Raw genomic sequence first — 10,835 nt, 5'->3', positions numbered from 1 at the left:
TTGAAGCTATTTCATCGCCCCAGAAACCTCCTTATACTATCTGTTCTAGACGACCAATTCTCATTGCTTTTAGCCGTACCCTTATCCTACTCCTCCTCTTTTCCTCTGGTGATGTAGAGGTGAATCCAGGCCCTGCAGTGCCTAGCTCCACTCCTATTCCCCAGGCGCTCTCTTTTGATGACTTCTGTAACCGTATTAGCCTTGGTTTCATGCATGTTAACATTAGAAGCCTCCTCCCTAAGTTTGTTTTATTCACTGCTTTAGCACACTCTGCCCATCCGGATGTTCTAGCTGTGTCTGAATCCTGGCTTAGGAAGACCAAAAACATTCTGAAATTTTCATCCCTAACTACAACATTTTCAGACAAGATAGAACTGCCAAAGGGGGCGGTGTTGCAATCTATTGCAAAGACAGCCTGCAGAGTTCTTTCCTACTATCCAGGTCTGTACCCAAACAATTTGAACTTCTACTTTTAAAAATCCACCTCTCTAAAAACAAGTCTCTCACCGTTGCCGCCTGCTCTAGACCACCCTCTGCCCCCAGCTGTGCTCTGGACACCATATGTGAACTGATTGCCCCCCATCTTATCTTCAGAGCTCGTGCTGCTAGAGCGACCTAAACTGGAACATGCTTAACACCCCAGCCAGCCTACAATCTAAGCTTGATGCCCTCAATCTCACACTAATTATCAATGAACCTACCATGTACCTACCCAAAGCTGTAAACACAGGCACCCTCATAGATATCATCCTAACCAACTTGCCCTCTAAATACACCTCTGCTGTTTTCAAACAAGATCTCAGCCTCCAGTATTTATGCTGCAGTAGTTTATGTGTCGGGGGGCTGGGGTCAGTTTGTTATATCTGGAGTACTTCTCCTGTCCTATTCGGTGTCCTGTGTGAATCTAAGTGTGCGTTCTCTAATTCTCTCCTTCTCTCTTTCTTTCTCTCTCTCGGAGGACCTGAGCCCTAGGACCATGCCCCAGGACTACCTGACATGATGACTCCTTGCTGTCCCCAGTCCACCTGGCCATGCTGCTGTTCCAGTTTCAACTGACCTGAGCCCTAGGACCATGCCCCAGGAATACCTGACATGATGACTCCTTACTGTCCCCAGTCCACCTGGCCATGCTGCTGCTCCAGTTTCAACTTCCACCTGACTGTGCTGCTGCTCCAGTTTCAACTGTTCTGCCTTATTATTATTCGACCATGCTGGTCATTTATGAACATTTTAACATCTTGGCCATGTTCTGTTATAATCTCCACCCGGCACAGCCAGAAGAGGACTGGCCACCCCACATAGCCTGGTTCCTCTCTAGGTTTCTTCCTAGGTATTGGCCTTTCTAGGGAGTTTTTCCTAGCCACCGTGCTTCTACACCTGCATTGCTTGTGTTTGGGGTTTTAGGCTGGGTTTCTGTACAGCACTTTGAGATATCAGCTGATGTACGAAGGGCTATATAAATAAATTTGATTTGATTTGATCTCAGCGATCACTGCCTCATTGCCTGCATCTGTAATGGGTCAGCGGTCAAACGACCTCCACTCATCACTGTCAAACGCTCCCTGAAACACTTCAGCGAGCAGGCCTTTCTAATCGACCTGGCCTGGGTATCCTGGAAGGATATTGATCTCATCCCGTCAGTAGAGGATGCCTGGTTTAAAAAAAAAAAATGCCTTCCTAACCATCTTAAATAAGCATGCCCCATTCAAGAAATTTAGAACCAGGAACAGAACCATAGCCCTTGGTTCTCACCAGACCTGACTTCCCTTAACCAACACAAAAACATCCTATGGCGTTCTGCATTAGCATCGAACAGCCCCCGTGATATGCAGCTTTTCAGGGAAGCTAGAAACCAATATACGCAGGCAGTTAGAAAAGCCAAGGCTAGCTTTTTCAAGCAGAAATTTGCTTCCTGCAACAATAACTCAAAAAAGCTATGGGACACTGTAAAGTCCATGGAGAATAAGAACACCTCCTCCCAGCTGCCCACTGCACTGAGGACATAAAACACTGTCACCACTGATAAATCCACTATAATTGAGAATTTCAATAAGCATTTTTTACGGCTGGCCATGCTTTCCACCAGGCTACCCCTACCCCGGTCAACAGCACTGCACCCCCCACAGCAACTCGCCCAAGCCTTCCCCATTTTTCCTTCTCCCAAATCCAGTCAGCTGATGTTCTGAAAGAGCTGCAAAATCTGGACCCCTACAAATCAGCCGGGCTAGACAATCTGGACCCTTTCTACAATTATCTGCCGAAATTGTTGCCACCCCTATTACTAGCCTGTTCAACCTCTATTTGTGTCATCTGAGATTCCCAAAGATTGGAAAGCAGCTGCGGCCATCCCCCTCTTTAAAGGGGGGGGACACTCTTGACCCAAACTGCTACAGACCTATATCTATCCTACCCTGCCTTTAAGGTCTTTGAAAGCCAAGTCAACAAACAGATTACCGACCATTTCGAATCTAACCATACCCTCTCACCATATTGATCTGGCCAAGGCTTTTGACTCTGTCAATAACCACATCCTCATCGGCAGACTTGACAGCCTTGGTTTCTCAAATGATTGCCTCGCCTGGTTCACCAACTACTTCTCTGATATAGTTCAGTGTGTCAAATCGGAGGGTCTGTTGTCCGGACCTCTGGCACTCTCTATGTGGGTGCCTCAGGGTTCAATTCTTGGACCGACTCTCTTCTCTGTATACATCAATGATGTCGCTCTTTCTGCTGGTGAGTCTCTGATCCACCTCTACGCAGACGACACCATTCTGTATACTTCTGGCCCTTCTTTGGATACTGTGTTAACAACCCTCCAGGCAAGCTTCAATGCCATACAACTATCCTTCCGTGGCCTCCAATTGCTCTTAAATACAAGTCAAACTAAATTCATGCTCTTCAACCGATCGCTGCCTGCACCTGCCCGCCTGTCCAACATCACTACTCTGGACGGCTCTGACTTAGAATACGTGGACAACTACAAATACCTAGGTGTCTGGTTAGACTGTAAACCCTCCTTCCAGACCCACATCAAACGTCTCCAATCCAAAGTTAAATCTATAATTGGCTTCCTATTTCGCAACAAAGCATCCTTCACTCATGCTGCCAAACATACCCTTGTAAAACTGACCATCCTACCAATCCTCGACTTCGGCGATGTCATTTACAAAATAGCCTCCAATACCCTACTCAACAAATAGGATGCAGTCTATCACAGTGCCATCCGTTTTGTCACCAAAGCCCCATATACTACACACCATTGCGACCTGTACGCTCTCGTTGGCTGGCCCTCGCTTCATACTCGTAGCCAAACCCACTGGCTCCATGTCATCTACAAGACCCTGCTAGGTAAAGTCCCCCCTTATCTCAGCTCGCTGGTCACCATAGCATCACCCACCTGTAGCATGCGCTCCAGCAGGTATACAGTGGGGCAAAAAAGTATTCAGTCAGCCACCAATTGTGCAAGTTCTCCCACTTAAAAAGATGAGGCCTTGTATTAAAAGTCCTACAGTGTGATTTTCTGGATTTTCTTTCTCATTTTGTCTGTCAAAGTTCAAGTGTACCTATGATGAAAATTACAGGCCTCTCTCATCTTTTTAAGTGGGAGAACTTGCACAAATGGTGGCTGACTGAATACTTTTTTGCCCCACTGTACCTCTTTCCCTACTGTATTTATTTTATTGATTTATTTTGCTCCTTTTGCACCCCATTATTTTTATTTCTACTTTGCACATTCTTCCACTGCAAATCTACCATTCCAGTGTTTTACTTGCTATATTGTATTTACTTTTCCACCATGGATTTTTTTTGCCTTTACCTCCCTTATCTCACTCAATTTGCTCACATTGTATATCGACTTGTTTCTACTGTATTATTGACTGTATGTTTGTTTTACTCCATGTGTAACTCTGTGTTGTTGTATGTGTCGAACTGCTTTGCTTTATCTTGGCCAGGTCGCAATTGTAAATGAGATCTTGTTCTCAACTTGCCTACCTGGTTAAATAAAGGTAAATAAAAAATAATAATACAAATTCCACAGTTCCAGGCCCCAGCATTGTATGGGAATTACACCTGAGCAGTGAGCTGGGCACCCTTGGTGACAATACACTGGGAACAGAGCATGGACATATAGCAACAAGGGGATTTACTGTAGCACAGGTGGCATGGGAACAACACGGCTTAATGGGAACATGTGGACATATGCCAAAAGTCCACCACAGCCACTGAGTACATTAATGTTTGCTGGAGGCCTGTAGAAGCGTGATGGGAGGGTTGGACCAAGTAGTGGGAAAAGACAGTATTAACAGCTGTTAACTTGGTTTCAGTGTGGCCTATGGCCCCATTTGTCTCTCAGTTCCCAGTACTCATCATGTTGGCTAAACCCACACGTGAAACTGCGAGGTCGGACCGCGTCCACATGACATAACTCATGGATTATTTGTAGTGTGTATGTAGAAGAGATTAAGCTGGAATGATTGGATAGAAGGATGGAAAGAGAGTGAATGCTTTTGTTTTTGTTTTAAATTAATGAGAATACAGTTTGCCGGGCAGTGGGATTAGAAAAATAACTCCAATGACCTTTCGGTAGACACTTTATTAAGTTATTTTACACCCTGTCATTGGCTGTGTTTACACAATCTGTACACATCTTTTTTTCTGACTGTCCACACAGTTTTATGTTACCCATGTCAGATTTGCACATTCACACTGATGTGCAAAGCCTCTGAAGTAGCATACAGATGCAGTGCTCATTTCCTGGCACTAGCTAGGTTTCCGTCCAATTGGCGAGAGATTTTCATGCGAATATTCTGAAAAATCCGCGTAAACACAAATTTAGAATTTTCCATCAAATATACTTGTTGTGGATAAAAATCATTGCGTGATGACATTGTGCACACAAAATGTACTCTAGCCAACAGCTCGCAGATACAGTACGTGTAGACTAGTCTACATTATGGATTATAGGTAAAAACGAGAATATTTGTCAAACGGAAGTCATTCATAAATCATCATGTCACCAGAATAAGACCCTCGATTTTTATTGGAAAGGAGCATCAAGATCACCGTGCGTGCACTTTCTCCACCCTGTGAATTGTATCATAAATTATTTCATCTGTAGCCTATAACCTGCATGGTTTTGCAAATCGTAGTGGGAGGACCACACACCATATCATCGCGTGACTCCAAGTTTATCTCGATATGATGGTTATTATATCACTATTCTTGCGCGTATAGGCTTTTCAACCGCCATTTATTTCACATTAAATTTTCCCGACGCCAATATCTGCATTTTATAAAATTGTACCAAAACGTCATGCTTCCATCACACATATTGTGATTTTTTTTTTTATATGGTATGACTTTACTCTCACAAAAACTGTGGATGGAAACAAGTGTTCCTGGGTAGTTTTGTGGTAACGGCTGGTCGTGTAAAAAAACAAAAACACTTCAGAGGCAAAAAGAAATCCAGTCCAAACCATCGAGATCCTATTAAATTATTCTAATTCCATGGTCGACTGAGGTCGCATATGGAGCACTACAATTTTATCAGGATTGAGATCCACATATGGATGAGGTCATATCTGAACTCAAAATATCAGATTCCATGTGTTTTTTTTCTTCCAGTTTACACATTAGGGAAAGATCAGATATACAGTACCTGATGATAATACCTGATAATACCGAAAACTGCTGAAGCTCGTTGGCTAGTGCCAGTGTTGTCTAAGTGGTGAATATTGTTTCCCTCCAAGTCAGTTTTTGCGGAGTTTGATGTCCTTTCCAATCCCATGTGGGAAGCTAGGATGGTTAGTCAAGGACAGTTGTTGCTGCTGCCAAAAGCATTTCAGTGTTGTGTTTGCTTTTAACAGATGTGGGGTGGATTTAGGACCATTCCAGAGAACTCTTCCAAGACACACAAATGCACAGGGGAAGTATTAAGTGTTCCTCTGCTACATACACAGAGTATAAAAAAAACATTAAGAACATCTGCTCTTTCAGTGACAGACTGACCAGCTGAATCCAGGTGAAAGCTTTGATCCCTTATTGATGTCACCTGTTAAATCCACTTCAGTCAGTGTAGATGAAGGGGAGGAGACAGAATAAAGATTGATTTTTAAGTCTTGAGACAATTGAGATGGGTTGTGTATGGTCTACCACCCAAAGGACATCCAGCCAACTTGACACAACAGTGGGAAGCATTTGGGTCAACAAGGGCCAGCATCCCTGTGGAACGCTTGAAGAGTCCATCCAAACGAATTGAGGCTGTTCTGAGGGCAAAGGGAGGCCCTCAGAACCTTTTATACAAAAGCCTTAGGACAGTAACTTTTGAACATTACATTTTTAAGAAAAAATGTTGGACAGTCACAATACCTCTTGGACAGTAACATGGTTTAAGCAGTAATAAAACACCATCAAACTTAATTGTGTTGTCGCTTTTATCTTCATGTTTTATTCATACAGTATATTCCTCACACACCAAATACAATATTTACAATTATACAAAGGTTACCTCAGTAAACAATTTAGACAACCAAATGCCTTCTGCAAAGCATACACCGTAACTACATTTAAAATAACATGAATTTCAGATTTTTTTTTACTCCAAAAGTAAAGGTGCTAATACAGGGTTAATTTCCAGTATCCTCTCTGAGGAAATTCCAGTTCAATCTGAATGTATTGTTTATGTGTCCTCAGTCGTCTCAGGGTGTTCCCTGTGTCTTCAGATCAGCTAGTCTCTTCATCAGGGACAAAGACAAACTTCCTCTGTGGAACTTCCACCTGCAATTTAAAAAAAACAACACCGATTTCTGTTAAATAAAACAGGACTTTTCTTATGCTAGGTTCCTCGAAAACAAAAGATTCCATTTTGTGATTCTGCGATTGCCACATTGTTTGCAAAATCAACAATACCCTACATATTATGCAAGGGCTTGCAAATGTGATCAATCACTGCACTATTACCGCATATATCAGTCAAATCACCTAATATTACTGCATGAAACTGTCCGATCACCACACTACAAAAAAAGGTCTCACAAAAAAATTCAACCAATCACCACACTTTTACAGCATAAAGTTAAGCCACATGTCAACAAATGTTTTCCCCGTCAGTGCATTTTCGTGATAAATTGGGCAAAACTCATCACAAAATGTCAAATGCAGCAGCAGTATCGAACATTTTTGCCCACAAATATCACAAAAATGACTGCACTTTCCTTATTTACTCTTTGTTGTTCGTTCTGGCACTGTGAGGCCTCTCCCGTTTCCGTTATCGCAGCAGCCGTCTGACAGTCCTATTTATATCTCTAGTTAAGTGGCAGGCATTCACAGACTCTAGACCCTAGCCTTCTGAGGGCAACCAGGATTTGCCACAGTAACAACATAACAAGCAGCTACCACACATTAATGGGCCCACAGAAACATTAGAGACTAGACTACTCTCCCGCTCCTTTCTCCTTCTTTCTTTCTTTCTTTCTTTCTCTCTCTCTCTCTCTCTCTCTCTCTCTCTCTCTCTCTCTCTCAGCCTGTGTTAGGGACTTCAACCATGGCTTGTGTTGTGTTTGGCTTTGTTCAGACATAACACAGCGCTTGACGATGGAAAGGTGTCATATGATCAGCGTCCATCGTAAAAAATAACATGTCAACCACAGGAGATGACTCAGATAGCGATGTTCCTCTGTCACCTGTCTAAATCAGACTGACCTCGGCGGTATGTGTTCCCTTTGACGGTAAGAACGCACCCCGAGGTTCTCAAAGCACAACCTTTTTCATCTTTGACTGTTTAGACCAGATTCTTTCTCTCAGCCATTTTTTATGAGTTGTCATTGACATTTTCCAAGATGACATAGTGTCTCAGACTGCTGGCTATGTCACAGAAAGGAACACTTTTCCAGATGGATACATGTTAATTAGTTTCCAGGGCTATTAGGCTGGTGGTGAAGAATTGGAGCATACAGTGTCGGTCCAGGAATACCCAGCCCCGTATACGGCTGGAATAGACTCCACGTTGGTAAGGGCCAATTCTTTTTCCTAGCCATGTGACCTGACTAGAAAAGAACTCTGGGCCCAATTGATGATGTATGAGGTGGTGTCTCACCACCTGACCATCTTTAACCCTTAAACTCTTGTTAACTCTCATTGGCTGTGCATGTACTGCACGCACATGCACACAATCTCACCTTTCTGAGGGAGCGGACACTAGCGTTGCGGATGGAGTCCATGAGCTGGTCGTGTGAGGAGCGCAGTGGAGTGGGTGGTCTGCTGTGCTCCTGGTCTCTGTTCTCTGCCACTGGCCGCAGAGCGTTCTTCAGCTCCTTCAAGATACTGTTGGTCTCTTTCAGTCCTTTCTTCCCCTTCTTCCCCTTCCCTTTCCCTTGCTTCTTAACGACCTCCTCGTGGAGCCTGATCACCTCCGCTATCTTCCTAGTCGGCTTCTTCTTCTCTGCCGGGGGCTGGCAGGGTAGTGGGGGGGGTGGGGGAGGAGGTGGAGGAGGCGGCGGGGGAGCAGGAGGGGTCTGTTTCTTGGGGAGTTTGGGGGATTGCCAAGGAGACACCCGCGGGGAACCATAGGGCGAAGAACCCGGAGTGGCCTTCAAGAGAGCGGTCGTACGGGGGTTAACGGCCCCCTCTGGCCCCGCCTGCTGGTTCTGTCTCTGCTCCAGCAGGCGTTTCTGTCTCTGACGGTCCATGTTACGGGTCAGGATGCCTGTCATGCTCATCCGGGGGCCTGGCAGGTGGAACTGGTAACCCAGCTTGATCAGGGTGTGGTTCTCCCTCAGAACCTTCACCATCTCCATCTCCACCTGAGAGACAGACAGACAGACAGAGAGAGGGGGGGGGGGGGGGGGGGGTTGGGATCGTGAGGTTGTGCTTTTACCATTGCCTGAAAATGTGTGTCGAGCAGCAGCATCAAGACTGAATACCAAGTCCAAACTGACTGACCTGTCCTCCACACATGTGTCTCTGGTTATGGAAGCGTAGCTCAGTCAAGGTGCTATTGCTAGGCAGAGCCTGGACCATGGCCAGAACCCCTTTCCCTGTCACATAGTTGGACTCGATGTTCAGGCTGATGATGGAGGTGTTTTCGCACAGCGTCTTGGCAATGGCCAGCGCCACGGGGTCGTCGGCATGCGTGTTGGCCAGGCTAAAGACACGCACGTGTGTGTTGGAGCGCAGTGCCTCAGCGAACTGAATTAGAGTGTCCTGTGAGATGTCCTCAATGTTGTTGAGGTTGATCTCTTTGAGCTCAGGGTCGTTATTAAGGACTCTTTCCAGGGCCTCGTCGACAACTATTGGGTTACCGTCGGCGTTGGGGTCAAGTGGAGGTGGGGGTGGGGTTAGTCTCATAGGCTCCACCCTTGGAGGTCTCAGGAGGCTAGGGGAGGAGATGGCGACTGACAGCAGTGATGGAGGACCAGAATCCTTTGGAGTCGCTGCTTTAGGCCTCTTCTCTTCCTGCTCCTCTTCATCCTCCTCTTCATCCTCCTCATCCTCTGTTTCAGCTTCCTCTTCCTCACTCTCCTCCTCCTCTTCTTCTTCCTCCTCTTCCTCTTCCTCTTCATAATCTTTATTTTCTTTCTTGTTCTCGTCATCCTTCTCCTCTGCTTCGCTGTTGGTTTCTGTCACGCATTCTTCCTCACTCTTTTCGGCATCATCCTCGTCATCCTGTTTAGACATAAGGTGTAAATCTCTCATTAATCTGACTCCGACACCATGGCCATGTTCTCTTTTAACTGTATTATGTCTAAAGTTAGACCTAAACGGGAGGTAAGATTTGTATTGTTTTTGTGTGAAGGTCCTAACTGGTTCTCCATTATACCAGAAAGTGATCATTATTGAATAATTAAGCTCCTTAATTGGTCAAACATAATTTAAGGTTATCCATAAAGATCTGAGAGTAGCAAGCTAGCTGAGTTCAGACTCTCTCCTGATCACTGACCTGTTTGGGGCTGCTGGCTTCCCCTCTCTCATCCTCCAGTATCCTCTTGGTCTCCTTCTCCCAGTACTTCAACAGAGAGTCTCTACTGAAGGTGCCAGTGGGGGTCTTCTCCGTCTGGTCTCTCTGTCTCAGGCCGATGGGCACGTTGGCATCAGGGTCTATGTCTGCCAGCTCCATCTCCAGCTCTGCTAGCTCCTCTGGGCTGAGAGAAGCCAGTAGTTCATCCTCATCCACATCCTCATACTTACTCAACTCCCGACGGTACCCAAAACTGTTCATCACTGAAGAGGTTGGCCTCTGGGCTGGGCTCCAGGTAGATGGGGCTATGCGTGCCGTGCGAGTCCGATCAGGGTGGGATCTTTCTGGGATAGGTTTCCGGTCAGAATGGAGTCTTTCTGGAGGTGTGGGTCCTGTCAAGTTCAGTCTCGGCCTGATCTGTTTGTCCTCTACTGCTTCAGTGAGAACAGTACCAGTGGTGTGTGCAAGGGGCCAAGCTGGGGTGTCTGTGTCGGTGGTGTGTGTGTTGAGTGTGTGTGTGAGTGTGTGTCCTGTTCTCTCTTCTAATCTCTCCAGCTGCTGCAGAGGCCTTAAGAGGGGGATCAGTGGAGTGCAACAAAGCGTTGGACCATGATGCACAGTCCTTTTTTTGGGAGGCGCTGCTCAGAGAGATAGACTAGAGCCACAAAAAGCATGTGAGCTCAGAGTACAGAGCGGCCCTGGTCAGGCCTGTCAGTGGATCCCAGCAGCGGCCACATTGTTCGTGGCCAAAAAAAAAGCCCAACCGGACCCAAGAGAGACAGAGAGCGAGTCATAGAGGAACAGAACAAGAAGCAGAAACACAGCGGCCAACATACAGAGACACATAGCAACATTAAACACGTATTTACACACAGAGGGA

At 45.6% G+C, this 10,835-nt stretch overlaps 1 protein-coding gene across 1 annotated transcript; it reads right to left on the bottom strand.

The window, feature by feature from the left end:
• Window positions 1-6,420: 6,420 nt before the first annotated feature.
• lmod2b (leiomodin 2 (cardiac) b) lies at window positions 6,421-10,568 on the bottom strand. The gene is made up of 4 exons (XM_020491080.2): window positions 9,938-10,568; window positions 8,941-9,663; window positions 8,178-8,801; window positions 6,421-6,777 (listed from the first exon to the last, which is right to left on the bottom strand). The coding sequence occupies exons 1-4, from the start codon at window positions 10,214-10,216 to the stop codon at window positions 6,724-6,726; spliced, it is 1,680 nt and encodes a 559-aa protein (XP_020346669.2). The 5' UTR covers window positions 10,217-10,568; the 3' UTR covers window positions 6,421-6,723.
• Window positions 10,569-10,835: the final 267 nt, after the last annotated feature.

Source organism: Oncorhynchus kisutch, linkage group LG9, assembly GCF_002021735.2.
Source record: "Oncorhynchus kisutch isolate 150728-3 linkage group LG9, Okis_V2, whole genome shotgun sequence".
Lineage (NCBI taxonomy): Eukaryota > Metazoa > Chordata > Actinopteri > Salmoniformes > Salmonidae > Oncorhynchus > Oncorhynchus kisutch.
This window is presented reverse-complemented; position numbering and strand designations above follow the sequence as displayed.